Source organism: Apiospora marii, assembly GCF_038362585.1.
Source record: "Apiospora marii strain CBS 49790 chromosome Unknown utg000005l_segment0_segment0, whole genome shotgun sequence".
NCBI classification, from domain to species: Eukaryota; Fungi; Ascomycota; class Sordariomycetes; order Amphisphaeriales; family Apiosporaceae; genus Apiospora; species Apiospora marii.
In genome coordinates, this window is record NW_027117377.1 from 236327 (window position 1) to 259626 (window position 23300).

A 23300-nucleotide genomic window follows, 5' to 3' on the forward strand; every position below is an offset into this window, starting at 1 on the left:
AAGACACAGGGCTGGCTTGGCACCCAATATCCCAATTGCTTCCCCGCTTGCGCATTTATCCAGCTCGCAAAAGAGTTTCTACTTCAGTCTGTCCAAGCTGCGTGTCCCGTCGCCTCGTTTTCAATACCCACCGCGGAAGCTGTGCTGTGTTGGTTTTTTCAATGGGGAAAATATCGGGGCCGCTAAGAGATCAGATCTGTTGCGCGACTCGCACACACGCAAGAGGCGGACGGGGCGGCGGCACGGCGGGCCAATGACTTACTTGTACAGGCGACGAACAACGAACAAAGCCCGCATTGCCGAACTGACAGGTTGTTCGTTTCAGATATAAGGTTGAGGGAAGCTGCCGTCAATCCCATTAGAAACATAAAAGACAGATGGACGGACTCGTGTCACCGAGATAAGCTCCTATCGCCAATGCCCGCGCATGAGGGGAAAAAAAGTAAAACACGTACATGATGCGGACGCCGAGTGCGGACTTAGTAATAACGACGCGCCCACCACCATCACATCATCTGAAGATGGGGTACATGCCGGATGCAGCTGCAGCCACTGCCGGGGCTGGGCGCAACTCGGAACCGCCCCCAAGACAAATGACTGGCTCCCGAGACAGGTCCGACCGAGATTATTACCTCAGCAAGGCGAAGACGACATCACGCATAGCAAAGGAAGCAAAGGTCCAATGTCACTGAAAGGAACTGGTGACATTCTATATTCCCACGATCAGATAGTACATACTTACACACCCACCTGCAATGTAAAAATCGCACCCCTACACTCCCGCACCCCCAAGCAAGCGATCCCAAGCAAAACCAACCACCCAAACCCCAAATCTCACGCCCGCATCCCTCCCCCATCTGTCTATCTTGCGTCCGGCAATAAATCGACCACGCGCCCAACGATGCAACAACCCACAGTGGAATGCTTGTAGCTTCAAGGAGCAAAGCCATCCCATCAATAACTTTTTAAATCATTAGAACAGAACAAACAGGTCCAAAAAAGCAATCCCGGAGGTCGCGTGTAGTACAAAGAAAAAATAAGAAAAAGACGAGCAAATTTAAAATAATCTTACATGCCCATGACACGCATGGCTCCGTATCCCAAAGTGACGACGACACACAGGGTCATGATACTGGCGGGGATACCGCGGCTGATGAAGTGGTTCACCGTCAGGTACCGCTGGCCCGTAGCATCTTCCTTCATAATGGCGGCTGTACAAGCAGGTAGCGATTCAGTAAGACGTTTCGATTCAAGTAGGCGCACTTCGGGAATAGAAAAGACTTACTGATGTTGGGGAAACTGGTCGTGGGCAGCGCCATGGCGCCCGAGCACATCAAGGCGCAGGTCATAACTAGAATGTTAGGGTGGGGCTCGTCCATGGCCCGGCCAATCTCGGCCACGAGCGGCAGGATGATGAAGGCGGCGACACTGTGGCTGATGAAGGTGGCAAACACCATGGTTAGCGAGGCGAAGACCAGCACGATCGAGTACAGCTCCAGGCCGTCGGTGCCCTCCGAGATGTCCACGGCCACGGTGTGGAGCAGGCCCGACGACTTGACCGACTTGCCGAGCGACAGGCCACCGGCGGCCAGGATGATGATGGTCCAGGGGAAGTTGTTGAAGTCGTCCTTGCTGAGGATGCCGGTGCCGAAGAAGATGACCATGGGGATGATGGCAATCACGCCCATGTCGCCAAACGTCTCCTCGAGCGAGTGGCTCGCGCACCAGAGCGAAATCGTCACGATGCACATGGCCACCGTGAACCACTGCTTGAGCGTGAACTTCTCGCGCACGACCCGCACCGGCATGATGGTGCATCCCTTGCCCGGGTTGAAGGTCACGAGGAGCAGCATCCAGATGCAGAGAAGGGAGACGGTGCCGACAGGGATGACGACAAAGAACCAAGTGCCCCACGACGGTTGGGGGGTCATGTTGTCTAGAGCAATGATGTTCTGCGGGGACGAGATGGGTGACAGCATGCCACCGATGTTGGACGACAGGGCAATACCGATGATGATGGCCTTGGCCATGTTGGAGCCCTGGGGCAGGTTGCGGAGGATGGGCTCGAGGATGGAGAAGCAGAGGACCGGGGCGGCCACGTTGCTAACCCACATACTGGCGAACCCGGCAGTGAACATGCTGACCACCAGAACCGTACGGGGCCGGGTCCCGGCCTTGGCCAGAACAAAGGTCGCCACGCGCTTGTCGATGCTCATCTTGCTGACGGCCGCCGCGATGGTGAAACCACCCAGAAGAAGCATGATGACCGGGGTCCACATGGCGGCAAAGATGTAGGCGGTGGCCTCCTTGGAGTCCAGGCGTTTGTGCGGCTCCTCGTCGGCGCGCGGGATGTTGAGGACGACGGCGAGGAAGGGGATCATGAGGGCCGTCACGAACAGCGGGATCGCCTCGGTCGCCCAAAGCAGACTGGTGAAGGCCAGCATGGCGGCGCAGTTCTGCTGTTCGGGGCTCTCCATCAAGGGCACGTAGAGCAGGGCGATGAAGATGGCGATGACGATCAGGAGGGTGATGACGGGCTTGCCGTAGATCCACGTCGGCACATTGATCCGGCCAATGGGCGTGTGGAACTCCTTGGTGGGCGACATGGGCGGGTCGTCGCCCTGCAGCCGCGACTGGCTCTCGTTGACGCCGCCCAGCAGCCCATGGCCGAGGGTGGCGGCCTCGGAGCGCCGCTCGAGGCCGATCAGCTCGCGCCAGACCGTGTTGCGCTCCCAGACGACGTGCTCACGGAGGTGGGAGCGCAGGTCCTTCTTGGCGAGCTCGAGGTCGCCCTGGGTGGCGGTGTCGGCGTACGTCTGCTCGAGGCGGCCGATGTAGTCCTCGATCTGGGCCATGGTCTCGCCGCGAAAGGGGTAGGCGGGCTCCACGGTGCCGGCCATGTACTTGGCGCGCAGGTCGAGGTCGACAATCTTGTCGAACTTCTTGAGGATCTTGCGGAAGCCCGTGTGGTTCAGCTGGACGTACGACTTGAGCTCGCAGAGCTGCACGTAGAGGCCAATGATGCGCTTCTTGAGCATGATGGACGACGTGTACATCTCCTCGATCTCGGCGTAGTCGGTGAAGCCGCCGGCGATGCTCGTCCGCCGCGTCGACCGGCCCATGTCGGTCGAGGCGCCCAGGTCCGTCGACGCGTCCATGGCCCGGGGGATGGACCGGCGGCGGCCGCCGTGCTGGCTCGAGGTGGGCCGCTTGTTGAGGGCGGCCGTCTCGTCGTCTTCGTCGCTGTCGCTGTCGCCCCCCTGCGTGGAGCGGGCGCCGTGCGAGGACCGCCGGTCGCGGGCCAGCTTGCGGATGTTATCGGCGTCGGACCGGGACATGTTCCGGATGGCGTTGGCGCCGCCGTTCTCGTCGCGCAGGTCGCGCAGCAGGCCCTCCACATCCTCGAGGATTTCCTTCTCCTTGAGCTGGAAGAAGGACGTGATCTTCTCTAGCTCTACATCTAACGCTCGCGAAAAGATGGTCTGGGGGTCGTCCTCGCGGAGGAGCGGTCGTGTCTCGACATCGTTGCCTTGCTGGGGTATGGTCTTCTCTAAGGTGTAGATGCTAGGGGGTATTACGTTAGCTTAGTGACCAGGGCAAACATGTCACGTAAGTGACGTCGGCTTACAGCTTCTTCAAGTTGCTGTAGGCAATGTAGTGGCTGCTCCAATCCGGAACAGCATTGAACTGGATGCTGTGGGAGAACTTCATCTCGTCTTGTTCGTCGAGCCAGCGGCGTTTCCGGTCTCGCTTGGCTAGTCTCCTGGCGTCCCTGTCCGCCCGGTCCTTTTCCTCTTGGCTGCTGGTGACGACGAGGGTGTCTAGCTCGTAGGAGTCGGTATCGTCGGCGGCGGTGAGCGAGGAGGAGGATGCAACAGCAGTAGTAGTAGTACTGGTAGTAGTGGTAGCTTCGTTCCCCCCTCTATGGACGGATGTGCTGATGGACCGAGTCAGTGGGTTGGCGGATTCAGCTCGGTGCGCAGGATAGGTGTCGCGGGAAGAGGAGGGGTCCGGAGTAGACTTTGATGGTGGAATGGTGGCTTTTATCCAAATGGACAGGCGAGAAAAAAAGTCAATCAGAGGTGGTATCGATTCGGAATTGATGTATGCAGACTGGATTGGGTCGTAGGGCCTCTTGGGTCGGTCACAAGTTCAGTCAGTCAGTACACTTAGTTTCTTGGGGCGGCGAAAGGAAGCTAGCTAGCTGTTCCCCAGTCATGTCATGGCAATCAATAGTGAGAATCCGGCTATGATGGAAAAAAAGGGACCGCCCCCATCGGTTCTGCTGGTTGCTGGGTTTAGTGAGTGGAGGATATGAGGCAGCTTAGGTTCCATCCCCGTCAGAAGAGGAAATCGCCAGCTGCAGCGTCCGGCGTTGCAGCAGCAGAGGCAGAGGGCGGTCCAAGAGCTTGTGCGTTGCTTGTGCCACCGTCAGGTGCTGCTTGTGCTTGCTGCTTGCATTGGCGACAGGCGGCCACAGCTTGGCCCATCTCCACCCTTGGCCAGGCTTGGCCAGCCTGGAAGCTTCAGGCCTTCTGGGCGTGGGACCGACCGACAGCCTTAGCCTTCTCCAACCCACCTCGTCCAACCACGACAAAACGTGAACTGTACCTACACGTAGACTTTTGACATCTAACTCAATAAGCCTTATTGAATGGGGATCATTTATTCCGTTCCCCTTCCCGCCCCTTCTCGTTTCCATCATTTTGTTCGTCGGTTGAACGATTTGTGTTCTTTTTCCTGCCCAGGCAGTCCAGACTCCCGAACGACTGACTTGTGATTTGATGGACAATGTGCCCTGAGGGTAGCAGTTAAGGGGCGGTTTGATAATGGCCTGATGAATGCGCTGCGTCTGGCGATTCAGGCCATCTGCAGAGCCTGTTGCACAACCTCCCCCCACACTTTGCACTTGGAGACTCTGGTGCCACTCAGAACGCGTGTGCCCGGCGCCCGCTCTGGCCGCTCTGACAGTGACCGAATCTTGTGGTCGGCGGGTTGTGCCAATGTCACCTCAATTAATCCCATCATGCCCCGTCCATCAAATCAGGGACGGCTGAAGCATATGTCAAAGTATATCATTACCTGACCCGGAGGTTGGTTCGAATCTTCCAACTGATGATGCGCATCGCGGCAGTTCCCGCCGGGGCCATCTTGCATCAAAAATTCGCATATCTCCCTGGGACCGGTCAGGCCTGGCTCGCTTACAGTACATGCCTGCCAACCGCTTCGAAGTTAGCAGGCCTCCAAAATCGATCGACCACCACCCCCCGGAATAATTCTCGTAAGATGACGTAGAGTGCTTGCACAAATACCGAACTCGCAGACCAGGTTGTACGCATCGACCTGCCAGAAACATAAATCTACATAACCGCGTTTGGCCACCGAATAAAAAATAAAATAAAATTCTCCGGGAATCGGCTGCAATATGTGCGTGCAGCCCCGTTTCAGCACACGAAATAGATTGAATCAGTCTTTTTTCAGTTACCGTCAACGGTCATGACGGGGATCCGGGGAGGCAAGCCTGCAGCATCTCATATGCAGACACTGCATCTCGTGTGGGGATGAAACTGGAGAACGGCAGACGGGCGCATCCTCCTTGCTCCATCTCCAGGCCGGTCGCCTGCGTTTCCTTTCCCCCCTCGACTAAGATCATGGTCCAACGACGGGAGCAAGATCTTGATCTCTTCATCTTGACTACGCAGCACCAACCTGCAGGCGTGCATGACTACTTCCCACTAACTTCGAATCGGGCCCCAAGCGTTTGGGCCTCTTGCCTTGACTAAGTAAGGAGGCTCGTCCAAATTTGAGATGGCCAACCGTCACGCATCATGTAAGCGAACTCGGTACTTGCGTTTCAAAAAGCACATGCCGACCGGCCGAGACCGCAACGCCGCAGCATTATTCCCGTCTGCCCGCGATTCCGCCCTCACGAGAAGCGTAAATGTGTAGATGTGTCTTCTTTACTTGTGGTATCATGTTTCAAGGTTGCTAGTAAACAAAAAAAAAACCTCTCGCTGGTAAATCAAAGAGTCAACGTGGCCAGATGCCTCTCGATCTCATAGTCGCTCTGCCGGACCGCCTCGTCGGCCGCCGCCGCGTCCCCCATCTCGCGGTGCCACGCCTCGAGCGCCTTCAGATCCTCGAACCGCTCGCCGTGCTCGCGCTGCTCCGCCGTCCCTGTGATAAAATCCATGGCCTGCCGCCGGAGCGCGATGGCGAGGCCCAGCCGCGCGTTGCTGTACTCGTTGTTGTCGTATCCCCCTGGTTTCTGTCCCGCCCTCTCCCTCTCCCTCTCCAACTCCCAGAAACTCTGATGTATGTTCGCCTGAATAATCAGCAGCAACCGCCTCTGCAAATCATCCATCGGCTTCTCCCCCCTCGCCTTGTCCCTTCCCTCCTCCCGCTCCAGCTCCCGCACCCCGTTCAGAATATGTTCCCCATCTTGCCACCAGTTCCCCATCTCGTCGGCCCTCTTGAAAGCGTGGAAGATAGCCAGGTCCAGTCGCACCTCCTTCGGCAGCGCCGCGCTGATATCCTCGCACACGTGCCACCGTTGTTCGGGCTCTCCCCTGCTCGCGATCTCGCGCTCCAGCACTTCGAGCAGCTCCCGCACCAGCAGCTCGCTGTTGTAGGTGTACCGCCTCAGCGGCCCCGACAGCGACTGCCGGTGCGACGTCGCCAGCAGCAGCCGGCGCAGCATATCGCGCAATTTGCGCGTCGGCGTCCAGGGCGGGGCATTATCTTCGGGGGTGGACGGTGGTGGTGGCGGCAGCATGGCTTCGAGTCGCGGCAGCATGTTGATGACCAAATCCACAAACGGCGAGGAGGCGCAGCTGCCGGGCGGGTACGAACCGATCAGCCGGTCCATGTTCTGGCAGAGCTCGTACAGCCCCGGCACGGAGCAGGAGCGCAGCTGCGGCGAGTTGGCAATGTAGCGCCAGACGATGGGCAGCTGGGTGTTGGGCCCGGCGTACATGGTCAACTGGAGCAGGCGTAACAGGCCGAACATGGACGGGTTCCGCAGGAAATTGCTGACCGACTGGTAACCCGGCCGCATCACCGCGGCGCCGTGACAGGGCGGCGTCTCGTCGGTCACGGTGCTGATGTAGTCGCGCACGTCGAAGAGGCGCACCAGGCGGCGGTGCACCTCGGGCGTCACGTACATGATCTTGTTGGTGTCTCCCTGTCGCACCTCGCCCGTGGCCCAAGCTTTCGCGGCCATGCCATCAAAGCACCGCAGCAGCTGGTCCTGCACCAGGTAGGTGTCCGGCAGTTGTGGCCGGTTATCGTAGAGGGCGTCCTGGAAGTACGCCAGCGGTAAACTCCTCTCGGCCACCGGATGGCTCAGTAGTAATAGTTGTTGGTGCTGCTGCCTGTAGTCTCGGGGTGGCGCGGCCGTCGTCGTTCCCAAAAATTGCGCGTAGCAATCCTGTGCATGCATCATCCCACCGCCGACCGCCGTCCGGACGGAACTGCCACTGCTGCTACCGCGATAATGGTGAGTCGTGTGCTGCATCATACTGCCTTTACTGTTGCTAGTCCCTTCGGCCCGTTCCCTGGTCAATGTACGCCTGTTCTTGCGAAATCCCCATTTGGAGAAGCGGTCCTTGTACATCTTGTCGCTTGCGCCAGCGTTAGTCGGACCCCCGTGTTCAGGCGCGTGTGGCAGTGGGTAGGATGAATGAGGCTTGGTTCTGCTAACCTTGCGTTGAAGCCCCGCTGGGCCATTATCTGCTGAATCTGCTTCAGCGACTTGCCCTGCTGAATGTACAGGTGGTGGAGGTGGGCCTTGTGCGTCTCCCAGATCTCGGCCGGGTACTGCTGGATCGGTCTCCGGGCGGCGGCGGCGGCGGCGGCGGCGGCGGCGGCGGCGGCGGGCGTGGCGCACGGCAGGGCTGCGGCAGGACCCGTAGGTCTTAGTAGCGGGTGGTGGCGTTGCGGCAGGTCTTGCTGCTGCTGCTGCTCATGCTGTGGCCGGCTATACCGGACATCGTACGAGCCGCCGGCATTTTCGGAATAAGGGTATTCCTCTTGCTTCACCGTAGTAATTGGCCTCTTGGCAAAACGCGCCGCCTCATCATCATCCCCCACCCCTCCTCCTCCTCCTTCATGACGCTGAGAATTAGCATTACTACTGCCGTCGTCTGATTTGACATGGTGATCTCCTGCGCCGGCGCGGAAACCCAAACCAGCAGACGACGACGACGATGACGACGGTCTAGGCTCGTCTGCGTTCAGTACAGATCGCCAAAATAGAGACGAAACGGGCTTGGAGTCTGCATCCGAGTCGGACACAGACTTGGCCATGTTCCACGGGAAAGGAAAGCCTTGGCCCTGGCGGCGGTGCTGACATGCGCAAAGCGGGTGTGGGTATCTGCGTGTGGGTGAGGCGAACGCGTTTAGTCAGGGCAGCAGCCGAGATTTGTCAAATGGCGCAACTCGAAAAAAGGAACCTGCCTGCACTTGCCAGGTAACGATTAGTGCTGCAGTAGGAGGAGGATCTAGGCGGATAAAGGATGAAGAGAGTGGTGAGATGATGATACGAAGCAAAGAGTACAGATGAATGGGCTGCGACGGGGTTACATAAGATCAGGGGGGGGGTTCCCAACTATCCCCGCATGCTCCGGGGGTGCACCGTACACCGTCAGACCAGGGTGCCAGCAGGCCACGCTCTCTTAGCAGCAGCAAAAGCCGGCCGCATAAGACGCCAGTTTCCCTCCTAAACTCCTAGTGCCGTCGTGTCTTGGCTGTCGCTAACGGCGTAACCGGGTTCTTCTCGTGGGCTCCTTGCTTGCTCCTTTGTTTACGGCGCAGCAGTGTCAACAATCGGTCTCGCTCGGCCCGTCCAGAGAAGACTGGAGAATGGCTGTATCGGGCAGGTCTGGCGATGATTATGCATGCGACGCAATGACGCCAAGTTGGGCGCAGTGTATATGAATGCATGCGCGGGTAATCGGATTCATAACGTTGTCTTCTTTTCGCATTGGCTTGTGGATTTGGCATGGCAAGTCGACCTCAAAGGATGCTGCAAGTACAGTGGTAGGCAGAGCCTGGTAGGGCCTGGGCAGTGGACAGGAAAGGGCCTGGACAGCGGGGGTTGTCAGAGCCACGCCCACTGAAAGTACCTTGCAAGCTCGTGGTTAGTGGGGCCATTATCAGCCACCTGCAATCTGCCGAGTGGGCGAGGCTAATGTTGTCAAGAAAAGTACTGCGCAGGCAGCAGAAAAGTACGAAAAGTACGGGCTAACGGGGCACATCAGACGGGGGTCAACCGTACCGAAGCAGCGCAGCGAAGACGATTGGAAGGCGTGGCCGGAAACGTGCCTAGGGACATGCCCAGAGCCATGGCCCCCGGGAATACGGATTACCGCTCTTTTGTTAGTGTCTTCATCGCCTACAATGCATATAACGCCTTGCACGCATTCAATCATTCCACGTTGCACTAAAAAGGTCCTCTGCATGGTACCGTACATGCATGCATCGCAGGTTGCACTCTCCCGACGGGAGCTACTTACCGAAAAGTACGGCGGCTTTCCCTTCTTGTCCATGCCATGGGGAAGACACAGCTTGCAACGCCCGGAGTTGCGGAGTTCGCCCGGAAATGCTGGCACACATTAGACTGTCGGCCGATTACCGACGGGCATGACTGTATTGATTCCGTGTTATCCTCAATCCCAATTGGTGTCCTCCTAACCTAACTCATTCGAATGACCGTCCGCCATGAGAAGGTAAGAGGAGAGAGCGCCATGCATACCGGCTTCTGCAGCGGCCGCCAACCATATGCAAGAGTCTCCTTCTGGAATGCCCATTCGCTCCTGTTTTCGCGACTATCTCTGCCTCGGGATAATGTAGACCCCGGCTGATAAATCGTTCATTGAGGGGCATCTACCTGGCTCCCGTTTCGTCTGTGCCAATCCAAGGCCGAACAGCAGTCGGGGCCGTCGTGTTCAGCCAGCCTCTCAAAGTCACTGATTTCCCTATCTGGCCATGCGACGCCGCCGCCGCCATCGCCCGGGATCCCCACATCCTGCAGCTGCGAATGGACGCCTCCTGTGGGGGAGAGAGAAAGACGACCCCAACTTGATCCTTCTGCAGCTGCCGGTACTTGCATGTGGCTTGCTCCTTCGCACGTACTCCCCTCCCTTCTCTGTCACTTATCATATGCATATGGACAGCAAGCAGCGCAGGTCTGCCGTCCAGTCCCTTTCGTTTGCCTGGATGAAGACTTCAGGTTGCACACCGCCTCTCCCAAGATGCCGGCCGGGAGAATCATAGGGATCACCACCAGACTTTGCGCAGAGCCTTATATGACATCCGGCGGTAAGTGTACGCGTGCGGTTGAAGTTGATGGCTGGGATGGAGGGGGGCGCTGACGTTAAGCGAGCTTACGGGCATACTGCAAGAAGCTTAGGCGAAGGAGCCGCTTCCCTGCTGTTGCTGACCCCCTCAACGCCGTATGACTGCCTTGTGAAGGCTGCCAATCAGTGGTCTTTCGCTCGTCAGACATCGCAGCTGTGTCAGTTTCGTTGTTTGGGGTAAAGACCATAGAACTTTTGGCTTGCTGCATCCTGCCATCTGACCGTGCCGGGTAGAAGTTGCTCGTTGTAACAAAGTGAATACGCTGCCTGGCTTCTGGGAATATCTGAACCAAGGGTATATAACTAACTGTGTAAAACCAAAACTCCCAACGTACCCTGCGCTGATTTTTTTTTTTTTTTTCTTCTCCTTTTTCTTATGCATTTTCTTTATTAATCCCTCTCTTTCCCCATTGATACCAGCCCACCTACATGCTCCCGTCCCGGTTCTGGTACGTGACCGTCATGGTCCGCGTCTGGAAGATGGCCTTCTCCGAGTCGCCGTCGCTCTTGTTGGGCCGCGCGTCCCACATGCGGCTGCAGCGGCTGTTGGTGCCCGCGCGCGTCTCGACCGTCTGGACCTGGTCGGGCCGCAGCGCCACGTCCCGCAGCGACCCCATCGGGTAGTCGCGGAACCGGTCGCTGACCCGGTTGTACCACCGGAGGTGCCGGTGTCGCAGCCGGCCCGGGCCCGGGCTCGGGCTCGGCGACAGCCGTTCGCGGTCCCCCTCGTAGTAGGAATCGTAGTCGCCCGTCAGCCGGGGGGCTACGTGGTGGAGGAAGCGCCGGAGCGTCGGGAGGCTGGCGCAGATGATGAGGAGGTTGGCTTCGAGGCAGAGCCACTTTTGCGCACGATCCCGGGTTAGTATATCGATGATCCCTCGGTTGGATATCCGTGTCGGGAACTAGAAGTACGTAGATACGGGACTCACCATAGAAGGGCTCGCCATAGCCCAGGTCTGATCTCGGTCCGCCAAGGCCGGCAGCAGGACGAGGAAGCACATGACCGAGACAGCCACCGTCCCGGCCCCGATCAGGAACATGACGAGCAAGCCCAGCTTCTGCCGCTTCGGCATGACGAATCCCGCCACCACCGGGATGGGGAGGGCGAGCATGACGCCGTCGGTGGCGATGTTGAGGATCGCCGTGGCGAAGTGCAGGGCGTCGTGGTCGATGCAGGTCCCGCCGGCGACGGTGCTGTCCCAGCTCTTGGCGATGGGGTGGCAGCCGAAGATCAGGGCGAAGGCGGTGCCGAGCGTGTAGCCGGCCACAACGAGCATCGTCACGATGACGAACCGGCGGAACCACGGGCCGAGGCCGAGTCGGCGGTAGTAGAACAAAAGAGAGAGTTTCGCCGAGCCGGCGCAAGGGGTGTAGATGACCGGTATCACTAGCCTCATCTGCGTGCGCCGTGGCGGGTTTGGTCAGTAAGTAGGCACCAACAGGGCGATCCCGAGTCTGGGGGGTGCAAGAGGGTGACTCACCATGCTGTAGAAGCGGTGATGCCTGGCGGAGACTTCCCATGTGCGGGCTCCCAGAACCCCAATGGCAAACAAGTAGACCAGCAGAGCCTGTGTGCTTACTGAGGTGATCTATTTGACCGCGTCAGTATTATTACGCCAGCACTTGGATGCAAATTCGGGTCGGGATCGTCTTACCCACGCGAGCACCAAGAATCCTACGCAGGGTCCAGTTAGTCAGTCGAAAATTCATGCGAGGGTGTCAATGGACCTACCATCTTCCAACCGAAACTCCTTCAACAGCACCGATTTCGTAAAGAGCCGCTGCGACATGAACAGCAGAGCCAGGACGTTACCCGCGCCAACGATCCAGTAGGTGGCGACATCTGCATGGCCTTTGGGGTGGTCGAGGTCGACGACGTAGCCCCCGGGGGTGGGCAATACTGTGGCTACTCTATTGGCAATCGACATCTCCTCGTGGGAAACGTGCGTTTCGAGGGCAGTCCGATGGACGTTATTGTCTTCGCTTATAACACAGCCTCGACTGTATTATAAGGCAAGGGACATCCTATTCTCGGGACTAAGGACTAGGGGCGATCGGTAGCTTTCCCAAGAGGGCGGGCGCCGGTGTTATATCCTATCCCGGTGGAGTGATGGCTAGCCCAGTAAGGTCTGCGTGTCCAGGGGGTGGAGGCAGGTCTTGGCCCAAAGCAGAAAGGCTGGAAGAGCCACCAAGAGATTGCAATGAGGACAGCAGTCTCCTCTTAAAGTCTAGACCGGAATCGCTGGCCGAAGTCAAATGAGGCGGCCGTCACTCTTATCAAGTTTCCTCTCCGTGGCACCCCGGGCTCTCGACAATCACGACGCATTGCGACGTTGGCATTTGGGGTTTGCACAAAAAGCCCTCAGAGGCAGTATCACTTATAGTAAACATGAAACTTGTTTATCTAGAATGGGAAACATGGTACTCTGGGGGACTCCGAAATGCGACTCCGAATCGTGCAGCAAGCACGATTGTGGGGTTTCGGTTACATCGATCGCGACTTCACTCCACAATGGGGGAGCACCCTCGCGTGTCGCAACAATGAAACCAGGTCATTGTCCTGCTGGGTGCCATCGCGGGAAATTCTAAAAGGGCAGGTTGCGAGCACACTGCAGGGGGTCTGGACCTGGAAAGCGAGTCTGTATGTCCAACGAGGGGAGAGATCGACAGCAAGAACCGAAATGTCCGCAGACCCTACGGCCAAGATGACGGCATCCACTGGCGACTGGGCTGAAACACGGCCTTGGGGTATTAGGCCAAAGTCAATGTCGCTGGTCACGGGAGGATGCGTTAGGCCGCCTTTAGTCTTTGGCCGGCCCAGGTCGTCGGGTGGTGACACCAAAGCTGTCGTTGAAACCCGAGGCTATCAGGCGCTGTCGGCATATTACCTATTTGCACTGCATATTACACCATTGAGGCTCGGAATCTAGCCCTTTTGCCGGGAAACGTTGGAAAATGTGACGTGGGAGACCCCTGTTCGCAATGATCTCGAATCCCCCCGGCTTTGAGGGAAGTCTCTGACAGGACCAGGGTGGTTGACAAGATTTGCAGCGGGACTTTCTTCACATCTACCATCACCCCTAAAAACAGAACAGGCTCATCAGCCTCGGAGCTGCTGCCTCTCTCATCTTATGTGACACATACAGAGCTTACTTGCTAACACGAATATGGTTAACCATGATTACCGCTTCTAGTTAACCTGCGGATGCAGAGAGGACGGAGGCCAGGGCGGGAAAAGGCTAGCCTTACAGCTGTATGAACGAATTGCCGTATGGAATCATGTTCAATCTCACCCTAGCCGTATTCGGGCTCTTCGAGATTGATGTGGATCGCCCAAGATTCCATAGTGGAGGTCCAGTGGAACATCATAAGTCAGCACCGGAGAGTACTCCGGCCAATTCGACCATCATTGCTCGCCGACCGGGGAATTTCGAGATGGCTGCTGCGACGCTGCATCGTACCCCGGCTGGCAGATCTCGATGCACTCGTCCAACGGCAGGTGGTACTACGTGCTTCAGTGTAACCGCACTTCACATTGCTCACATGTGGCCCTTGCTCGCGACAAATGGTGATGGCCAAGCCAGCGCCGGCAACTTCCACGTTCTACCCACATGGCAATACAGCAACTGTCTTGGCGCCGTCTGGGGTCAAGCGGTGGGCGCTTTTCTGTTTTCTGTGCCAGCATCAGGTCACCAACAGCCCATTTTACATAGTACAGATAGGATGACGAAGCTTTTCGCCAAGGTGGTATTTCCAGCTTTCTGTTACCATAGCAGCACTGTTCTCCCTGTGCATGAATCGTATATAGTCGGTGTGAAGCTGACGGGCTTGCAGCAACCCATTGTCACATATTTCGGTCCAAGCCCCGAAATGCATCAAAGCCGAAACCCCAAGAGACTTGGCTATCTATTTAGCAGACTTCTGTTTGCTACTCCAGTCGTGCGTCCGATCCACCCAGAAAGCCACACTCGTGACACGGCGACTAGTTTTGTCGTTGGCACGATGATGTTGCAATGGCATTAGAGCTCACCAGCCACACAAGTCATGACTGAGTTCTTGGCACGCGAATTGGGACGTGGAAGAAGTGGATTCTATCGCCGCATTTTCATACGACCGAATGCCGCCTCTCGGTGACCCCTTTTCCGTAGTGCCCACGTCAAGAGCTCGGCATTAGCAAAGAAGGTCCTCCACGCTTATACCTCCATGAGCATATATAAAAGCTTGAATTACGACCATGAATCACCATCGTAGTACTGGACCAAAACCCAATTGGTATCATGAAATTGGTATCATGACACGAAATCTCAGTTAATTAAGGGTTTGACCCGGATACTTCATACGCATCTGTCTTAAGTTAGAGATAGCTTTAGTAACCGTTTATGACATTTGCCGTTTAAGCTAGTGGCTGTTAGGCTAGTGGGAGTTTCCGAATAATATGCATATAATAGGTCCATAACCGCGGCTACTGCCTCGTTGGCCAATGCTATCGGCCGGTTGCTTTCGATAAGCATGGCGGTATGCGAAGCCTCGTTGGATGGCCCAGCGGATTATTGTAATACATTGCCTGGCTACATCGATTATCGGGCTTGAATCACGATCGATCTCATTCCTAACTGTTCCAACACAGCGAATTGAGTCCTAGATGGTTCGGGACCCTCGGAATTTACATTTGCCAGAAGCCCACTCAGAGTGGACTATCGGCGCCTCAACTACAACACCAATGCGTTGTATAGCCTGCTCTGAGCCGCAAAGGTCTGCCTCGTTGTCAAATGGAATGGCAGGCGAACACGACACAGCCAAGTGGAGCTCTGGTTGGGAGTCGTACCTCGCGGGTGCCCCCCACCACCGCCCACAGAGGAGTAAACAGCAATCTCTTTAAGACACAAAGAACTCCATCGTTTGGTGGCGGTATAGCCTGCTTGAACTGAATGTGACTACGACCGTGGCGTTCTCAAAGTGACGCTATCTTATGTGATTTGTTACACAGCTCCGCCCATGTTTTACATTTGGTTTTGGGTAGTTACCTGTCATCATTTTATCATACTAGGAAAATATATCTGTATGGTCTTCTCTGCTCTACAGTATATCTAAGTCTCTCATTCATACTCTCGAAAACCTATCGCTTCATTCGCATACACTGAGGCGACAACATAACGAAACTGGACGGCTCTTTTAGAAACCACCACTGGGAGACTTTCCACCGCCCAGGTATGATGTAGAGCGACTGCCGGAGGATGGCCCGATATCTACAAAGGGCAGAGCCTTTATTCTATTCACCGCTTGCCAGTGGGAGAAAGTATTTGGCTGATCACAATCAAGCCCGACTTCTGAATACGGCCTTTTGTTCATTCAAGATGATATGAAAAGATATTAGAACTATGCTCTATATGATACAAGCAACAACTTCAGAGCCAACAATCTTGCCATGGTTAACGTATCTTGAATGGTAAATGAAAGCAAGGAAATCACTTCCCCGTGTCTTTTCTCTTCCTGAACTGAATCACCGGCCCGTCTTGCATGCTCACCATGCAGTCCTTCAACTGGAACTCATCCGCTCTGTCGCGGCCCTCGCATCCCTCTCCGGTGCCCTCTCCTACTCTCCGACGATGGGGATCCAGCCGCATGTCGAATTGCCATATTAGCCGAGCCAGTATATACATCATTTCTTGATACGCCAAGTGCTTCCCGATGCAGCTGCTCCGACCTGCGCCAAAGGGCGTGAATGACGGGGCCTGCCCAGCACCAGCTGCCATGCTCTGGTGGTCCGCCCCACCCTCAATACTGGAGCCCGTGCCATCGCTTGTAAGCCAGCGCTCGGGACGGTAGGAAAGCGGGTCGGGGAAGTATTTGGGATCCCGGTGGAGGCTGTAGTGATTGATGGCAATGTCTATGCCTTCGGGGATGTGTTCTCCGTCGACCAATATCCCTCCGGGGCCCGCCACGCGGGGTAGAGTACTGGGAACCGACGGACTGAGACGCATGGATTCGTCGATGCACGCCGGCAGATACGCGATCCGCTGCAGCTCTCGGCTGGCGAAACGGATGGGGCAGCCCATGTCCTCCGAAGCCAAGGGAAACGCCGACCGGATTTCTCGAGTCAGAAAATCGAGCTTGTCCGGGTTGTGTAGGAGATAGAACAGCGTGCCTGTGGTAGCCGTAATCATACCGTCCGTCCCACCAATGACGAAGAGCGTCGCCTCGGAGATGAGCTCACCGATGGAGAACCCCTCCCCGGTCTGGGGGTGGCGAGAAGCCAGCAGGTGCTGCCAAACGTCCCCTCCGAGGGCCTCCTTATTATTATGTCGCTGGAGAGCCAAGGATCGGCTCAGATCCATCAACTGTTTGACTCCGTCGCTTAGCTCGCGAAACAACACCTGGTGCATGTTGCCGACGAAGAGGCTCTGCATGTGCCCGACGAGATGCATCCCCGCGACGCCCTTGGGTAGATCATGTACCAAATGCCGTCTCTGGGGATTGCGTTGCACGTCCCAGAAGTTACTGAAGATCGCATCCCCCATAATGTCGGCGATGCAATATGCTAGCACGGATGACATGTCCATGCCACCGCTCCAGCCGCCGCTCTCGTCGCTCCTGTTGATGTCCCCACGTATCATGCCCACCAGGTAGTCCACGTGCGGCGTCACTCGATCTTCCAGCGTCTTTACCGTCACCGGAGTCATGGCTCTTGCGTTCACTCGTCGACGAAAAGCATGAATCTTGTGGTCAACGGTTGTCAAAGACATCTCGGCGCCGAAGAAGCGTTTGAAAGCGCTGTAAACCGGCGATTTGAAGGTATTGGAGTTTGTATCGTGCAGGTCCATTGAGGCCCGTGCAGACTTGAACGAGATGCGACTCGGGCCATATCGCACACATTTCCCTGCACGTCGAATTATCAGTGCTCATTCCATTCTTCGGGACCATGCTTCAGGTCTTACCGTGCGTTTGGTGTTGTTTGTGTAGCTCAAGGTGTCGATCTCCGCTTGCGATCCAATACACGATGTACCAATCTGTACAGGCTGCCAGCAGTGGCCCTGGGTATTTGGCAAGCGGATGAAGAACGAGTCTGTAGAGCAGCCGGAGACATATCTACTCAGAACATTGTATCAGTACCATCCATCACTAGGCGACCGGTCTGTGATTGCTCACCATTTCGACCCCCAGCAACGATAACACGCCTACACCCATGGTGATGCTGGGCGGCTCTCTTGACTGAAGAAACAATAGGTAGATAAAGAGTGCTGCAACGGCACTGATGTTGGCGGCGGATAGAGCATGATAAACGGCCATCTTGACGGTACGGCCTGTACGCACTTTGTGGTCGAAAGGTGGGAATGCACGTGAGGGAGAGCGAAGTTAGGACTGGGGATCAGGCGATAGCCTGATAGCCACGGGATGCACGACTTCAAACCCGCGGTCAACAGAGGTGATCGCACTTACCATTCCGACGTTATTGAGTGAGTCAAGTATCCCATGGAGGAAATGATCTGCTCCGGAAGCAACATGTTTTGTGAAGTATATTGTATATTCCTAGGACTCCACTTTCCGATGGTAAGCAATGCTTTTAGTATCCGTCTCGAATAATCTTTGAGTCGGTCTCCATTTCTTGGCATGAGTCCGGGTGCCATAAGCAACAGTGCATGTTTCTCTTTGGGCACGTCTTCGGAGGCTTGGGGTTGTTGCCACTGGCCAGTCTGCTCTGAGACTGACAGTGCTACGCAATTCTGGTGTCACAGCCCACCTTTGTGGTACCCCAGACTGTTACATTGCCTCGTTCAATAAAAATATGGCCTTTGGAGGCCTTCTTGGCTCGGAAGCTGCGGCATAACAAAACACGTCTTGGTGCTACTTGGGATGACGGCTCTGTCGTAGGCTAGAGTCTTGAGGGGGGAAAGGTCTCCGCCCTACAAATGCCTCCGCGTAGCATGCTTATGGAATCTCTAGATACCTGGAATGGACCAGATGATGACGGCTCCAGGAGCGATCAAACGACCTACATGAAGTAGCTTCTATTGGATACTGTCCCTGACAGAAACAAAAGAATCACATAGACCAGCCTATTCCCAAAACCGACCCAGCTGCAGCCGAGACTCGTTCCGTAGATATTACATCATACCATGCCGTTCACCGAAAAGAAAAGTAATATACTATTGCTATCCGTATGTATATAATAACAACCGGATTCATCGTCGGTTCTGCTTTGCCTCACTCAGGCGATCCCGGTCAGCAAACCACTGTTCAACTTTTGAGATACTGGTCGGCGTTCGTCACTGAAGCGTGTTGAGAATTCCGCGTTGCCACACAGGAGCACTATGCACAAACAAAACACTATCCAACGTGCCAAATGCCAAGGTGGCATTCAACAGACTGAGTCGGATGGGCATGTCACTGTAAGTAGCCGAAAGCATTCGCGTCGCTCAGGGCAGAGCTTTGCACGCTTACTTCAAGTCTAGACTCAACAAGGCCAGCGAACGATCTGGTTTCACGCGAAGACAACGTTTCTCTTCACCAAAGGCGACTTCAAATCTGTCGTCTGGCCCCAGAGTCTGTTTGCTTATTCGGTAGCCGTGGCTAGTGGTGGCCGGGAAGGATTGTGGTCCAGAGTGCCACTCATGCTGTTGTGGCTTTGGATCCACCTGCTCGTCGAGGATATCTCTAATCAGCGATTGCCCAAGTCGATTCTGGAGGACAGAGTCAACAAGCCGTGGAGGCCTATACCAGCTGGTCGACTGAGTCCCGCCGAAGCTCAGCAAGCACTGCAGGCAGTCGTACCGTTGACTATGTGTCTCAGCACACTTCTCGGGAGCCTGGCGCCTAGCACAGCACTGCTGAGTCTGATTTGGTTGTACAACGACCTCGATGTCAGCAGCACGGGCCCTTTGATACGCAATTCGGTGAATGCCTTGGGGCTGGGATGTTTCGGCTGGGGCGCAGTCTCTGTGTTGCTTGGTGAGCAGGGTGTTGACGGGGACTCCCAGCAATGTTGGGTTCTTTTGACCACTTTGGCAGTGGCAACGACGATTCATGCGCAGGACTTACCCGATATGGCCGGGGACGCAATGCGGGGGCGCCGAACCGTCCCCCTTGTTCACGGAGAATCGGCGGCAAGGTGCAGTGTATCTATACTTGTGCCTGTCTGGACGGTGGTCTGTCTTATCTTCTGGGATGGTGGATACTGGGCCCGGTGGGTGGCTTTCCCGGTGTCTATTGTGGTGTCTCTGGTCGTCATGACCCAGAGGGGTGTGCAATGCGGCGCCATGGCTTGGCAGCTGTGGTGTATCTGGATCACCACCATCTACGCTATTCCTTTGCTGGCCAAGGTCGCTTAGCAAACACATGCGACAAGGTCATGATCCCTGCACCAGACTCTTCTGGGCAGCACTATAGATACAATTACTGCAACATTATTGGAACGAGACAAATCTATACTTTGCCTAGATCGTACGATGATTGTGAGTTGCGTACCACACAATTTTGGTCAAAATGTGAATGTGGTTGTACGAAGGACTCAAAGGGCAAAGCTCAGCACCGCATCGCCGCAATCCTCTTTGTCCTACGGCCGAAATAGGTCATAATTGAAGCTTGGGAATTTCCACCGCATATATTGATTGACTCTGCAGATAAGCAAAGCCGCAGCCGAGATGTTCGGATAGGGTCCTTGCTATGTGGCGTGGCGGGGTTGATCCGTTTTGGAACCAACAGCACTACCAACAGCGTGTTTGTGATACCCACTCTGGTGTAGCACAGCAGCGAAGGCGTAGTTTCCTACATGTCAGCGCCGCGCTCGTAAGCGCTAACCCAAGCGATCGGCGACTGGTCTCCTCGCTAGGTCCGTCTGGCCTGGTGGGGGTTTGTTGAACCCACGTTGAGCGGCACAGCATCAGCTTCTGATCCAGGCGTTCTTGTGCGTGCTTATTTGCGGCATTACATTAAACCTCGCGCTTTTCATCTAGACGTTGCGTTCGCTCACCATTGCTTTCCCCCATCACGCGACGATTCCCCCCGCTCAGCAAACATGGCGCAAACGAACAAGACCTGGCTGATTACGGGCTGTTCCAGCGGATTCGGCGAGCTGTTTGTTCGGAAGTTGCGGGCTGCGGGCGACAACGTGATTGCCACCGGGCGCAACGCCAAGGTCAGGCTAGCTCACCTCGAGTACACCGGCGCCACGATTCTAGAGCTGGATGTCGCAGCTCCGGTGGATAAAATCGAATCTGTCATGACGGAGGCCTGGGGCCTCTACCCGAACGGCATCGACGTCGTCGTGAACAATGCCGGCTACATCTTGACCGGTCTTTTCGAAGAACTTAAGTTAGTGCACCTGGTGACTGCCCTTCTTTCTCGATTCCCTCGGCTTACAAGTCTACTGCTAGGCAAAAGGAATTGGATGACATTTTCAAGACCAATTTCCACGGTCCTCTCAATATCACCAGAGCTCTACTCCCCAAGTTCCGTGCCAGGGGAAGCGGTACCTTGCTTTACCTCAGCTCCCAGGCTGGTTGGCATGCGGATGCTACTGCGACCGGCTACTGCGCTACCAAGCATGCGCTGGAAGGTATGTTACTCGCGGTTCCTACACGTTTATGGACGACTGGTGTCTTCACGGCTGTATATGTGCTGACTCGGACCGTCAAGCCGCGGTTGAGTGTATGAGTCTGGAATTGGCCACCTTCGCGCCGGGAATCAAGGTTCTCCTGGTAGAGCCCGGGTACTTCCGGACACGAGCGTTTGGGAACATCAACTACGTGCCGACTCGTAACTCGGACTTTGGCGAATATAACGCCGCGGTGCGAGCGGGCGTGGAAAGTCAGCTGGGCAAGGAACCCGGTGACCCTGACAAGGCCGTCAACATCATGATCGACCTCGTCAATGGCACCGGAGTAGCGGCTGGGAAGGAGGTACCGCTGCGGGTGCCGCTTGGCAGTGATGGCTGGGGCAGAATCAAGGCCAAGTGTGAAAACATGCTGGTAACGTGTCAGGCGTGGGAAGAGGTCGCCAAAAGCACCGATCACTCCTAAGGACTTTCACCACGATTAGCAATGGTTGGGGCCTCTTATTCCCCTGATTATGAGAACGCTGCTCTTTGTAAGTCTTTCGTTTCTGTCTGTGGGGCTTATTATGAAGCAAAAAGGAGAGAGAAACATTTCTTCCAATGAAGGATCGATAGCCGAATTTATCCAACCAGGTATCATACAATTCGTGATAATCACTATACCAATAGCAATACGTGATCCTTGATATGTACAGTACGGCATAAACTTGTGGGAGCAACACTTTCAACATCAAGGGGATACCCATGATATTACGTAGACAATGTTGACGAAATTGGCGATCCTAGGATAAATTCTAGTTGCATACTCTTATTTGATCATTGCTCAATGCGACAGCCCTCCCGAAGCTCCTTCAAGACTTGATCAACCACCCCGTCAACAAACTGCCGCTCGTAGTAACTCTGGTTGAAGCAAGCCGACAACGTCAGCTGGCCATTCCAGGTCCAGACATGAAATTGGATATTTCGGCCCAACATCTCCGTCCCGATCCAAAAGTTCTTCACTTGCAATTTGCTCGTTGCATGGGAGCCATACTCCGGCTGAATGCGGGAGTCGATGACACCAAGGCTGCTGAGGTCGGGTGTCTGCGCTGGCGGCCACCCCTCCGGTACCGGTGCTTGGACGATTGCGGAAACCCGACTTGTCAGAGCCTCTTCTAGGTCCAGCAAGCTTATCGTTGCATCCTCGCCTTGACCGTCTTTTGTGCTCCAAAAGTGGGCTGGGTCACGCCGATAAGTGTCGCAGAGGTGATTCGCAATGCCGGCGAAGTCTTTGGTGGTGACGTCGTCAATGCGCACGGGGGGGCCAAGCAAGTACAGGCCACACACTGGTAGCGCTACGTCGGAAGAAGAGGCAGCTGAGATGGTGGGCCGCAGATCAAAAGGGGTGAAGGCTGCGTACGACTTGCAGAGGGGATGCTGCGGAAAGGTCGCAGTGACACGTATAATTGCGGCATGGACCGCGCTTGTCACCGTGTAACCGTTTGTCTTGCATGCCGTAAGCACTTGGGCAGTCGTTTGCATATCCAAACGACCAATCGCGAACCCGGTCCGGTCAGGGATGGCCGCCTCGGAGTGGGGGAGGGCGGGCAATCCGATACTGGGCTGGCCTTGCAGGAAGTCGGCAATTAGGGTGTCGGCTGCCTTAGACACTGCGGGGTCATGTTCCCTCTCCCGAATTGCGGGTCGTCTCGATGAGAACTGGACAATCGACTCCAGGCTGGGGGCAAGAAGACGGTCTTGGGGGAGGAGCAAGGGAGAGGTACTGATCCAGAGCAGGTTTGGGCCCGTGCTCCAACACCATGGTCAACGCTGCCAAGAGCTCGTGGCCTAGCATCACCATGCCCGACCCGTCGACCCGCCAATGGTCGGAGCGGAGGAGAAGTTGCGACGATGACGGGACCCAGTAACAAGTAGCTGTATCCTGCGGGCCGAGGCCGGAGAGCAGTTGATCCATGCTGCATTCTTGGTCGCATACCGTGAACGTCGTTTTAGCCCATTCGTCGAGGTCTAAGCCTCCCAACACCAGGCGGCCAGGTGGTGATTCCTGGTTAGTTTCCGTAGAGTGTGTCACAACAGCACCCAGATGGGGGTGTGCAATTCGGAGGGCCTGCCACGCACTTCGAAGGTGAAGAGCGGGGTCAGCAATGGACTGGGGAATGGCGAGATCCAGAATGAGATGGATGGTCCAGTGACCGCGGTTCAATGGTCTTCCTTGGTCTGCAAGCCATTTGAAGAAGTTCTCCAGTGTACCCAATGGTCGACTTTCGGTCACATTGGGATGGGCAGTTGTTTGCGGCATGGTGCTTCTCGATGGGAAAGACGGATGATTTGAAATGCTATGACGCAAACGCAAGGCTGCAATGCAACGAAGAAGAGGGTCGATGTGCATGTAG

At 55.8% G+C, this 23300-nt stretch overlaps 8 protein-coding genes across 8 annotated transcripts; 3 read left to right on the forward strand and 5 right to left on the reverse strand.

Moving 5' to 3' along the window:
• Positions 1-1068: 1068 nt before the first annotated feature.
• PG985_007973 (SPX domain-containing protein) lies at positions 1069-5126 on the reverse strand (the record flags this gene model as incomplete). Its single annotated transcript, XM_066827741.1, has 4 exons — positions 1069-1211; positions 1286-3564; positions 3629-4132; positions 5083-5126. 4 exons carry the CDS (start codon positions 5124-5126, stop codon positions 1069-1071), a joined length of 2970 nt encoding a protein of 989 aa, XP_066682653.1.
• Positions 5127-6022: 896 nt separating this feature from the next.
• Positions 6023-8307, reverse strand: PG985_007974 (uncharacterized protein; the record flags this gene model as incomplete). The annotated part of the gene is made up of 2 exons (XM_066827742.1): positions 6023-7622; positions 7703-8307. 2 exons carry the CDS (start codon positions 8305-8307, stop codon positions 6023-6025), a joined length of 2205 nt encoding a protein of 734 aa, XP_066682654.1.
• A 2476-nt stretch (positions 8308-10783) lies between these two features.
• On the reverse strand, positions 10784-12286 carry PG985_007975 (uncharacterized protein; the record flags this gene model as incomplete). The annotated part of the gene is made up of 5 exons (XM_066827743.1): positions 10784-11197; positions 11288-11755; positions 11840-11947; positions 12014-12033; positions 12091-12286. 5 exons carry the CDS (start codon positions 12284-12286, stop codon positions 10784-10786), a joined length of 1206 nt encoding a protein of 401 aa, XP_066682655.1.
• Positions 12287-13637: 1351 nt separating this feature from the next.
• PG985_007976 (uncharacterized protein) lies at positions 13638-14381 on the forward strand (the record flags this gene model as incomplete). The annotated part of the gene is made up of 1 exon (XM_066827744.1): positions 13638-14381. One exon carries the CDS (start codon positions 13638-13640, stop codon positions 14379-14381), a length of 744 nt encoding a protein of 247 aa, XP_066682656.1.
• A 1442-nt stretch (positions 14382-15823) lies between these two features.
• On the reverse strand, positions 15824-17179 carry PG985_007977 (benzoate 4-monooxygenase cytochrome-like protein P450; the record flags this gene model as incomplete). Its single annotated transcript, XM_066827745.1, has 1 exon — positions 15824-17179. One exon carries the CDS (start codon positions 17177-17179, stop codon positions 15824-15826), a length of 1356 nt encoding a protein of 451 aa, XP_066682657.1.
• A 1488-nt stretch (positions 17180-18667) lies between these two features.
• PG985_007978 (uncharacterized protein) lies at positions 18668-19684 on the forward strand (the record flags this gene model as incomplete). The annotated part of the gene is made up of 2 exons (XM_066827746.1): positions 18668-18745; positions 18809-19684. The coding sequence occupies 2 exons, from the start codon at positions 18668-18670 to the stop codon at positions 19682-19684; spliced, it is 954 nt and encodes a 317-aa protein (XP_066682658.1).
• A 686-nt stretch (positions 19685-20370) lies between these two features.
• PG985_007979 (uncharacterized protein) lies at positions 20371-21373 on the forward strand (the record flags this gene model as incomplete). Its single annotated transcript, XM_066827747.1, has 3 exons — positions 20371-20666; positions 20729-20910; positions 20991-21373. The coding sequence occupies 3 exons, from the start codon at positions 20371-20373 to the stop codon at positions 21371-21373; spliced, it is 861 nt and encodes a 286-aa protein (XP_066682659.1).
• Positions 21374-21723: 350 nt separating this feature from the next.
• On the reverse strand, positions 21724-23206 carry PG985_007980 (short chain dehydrogenase family protein; the record flags this gene model as incomplete). The annotated part of the gene is made up of 2 exons (XM_066827748.1): positions 21724-22624; positions 22671-23206. 2 exons carry the CDS (start codon positions 23204-23206, stop codon positions 21724-21726), a joined length of 1437 nt encoding a protein of 478 aa, XP_066682660.1.
• Positions 23207-23300: the final 94 nt, after the last annotated feature.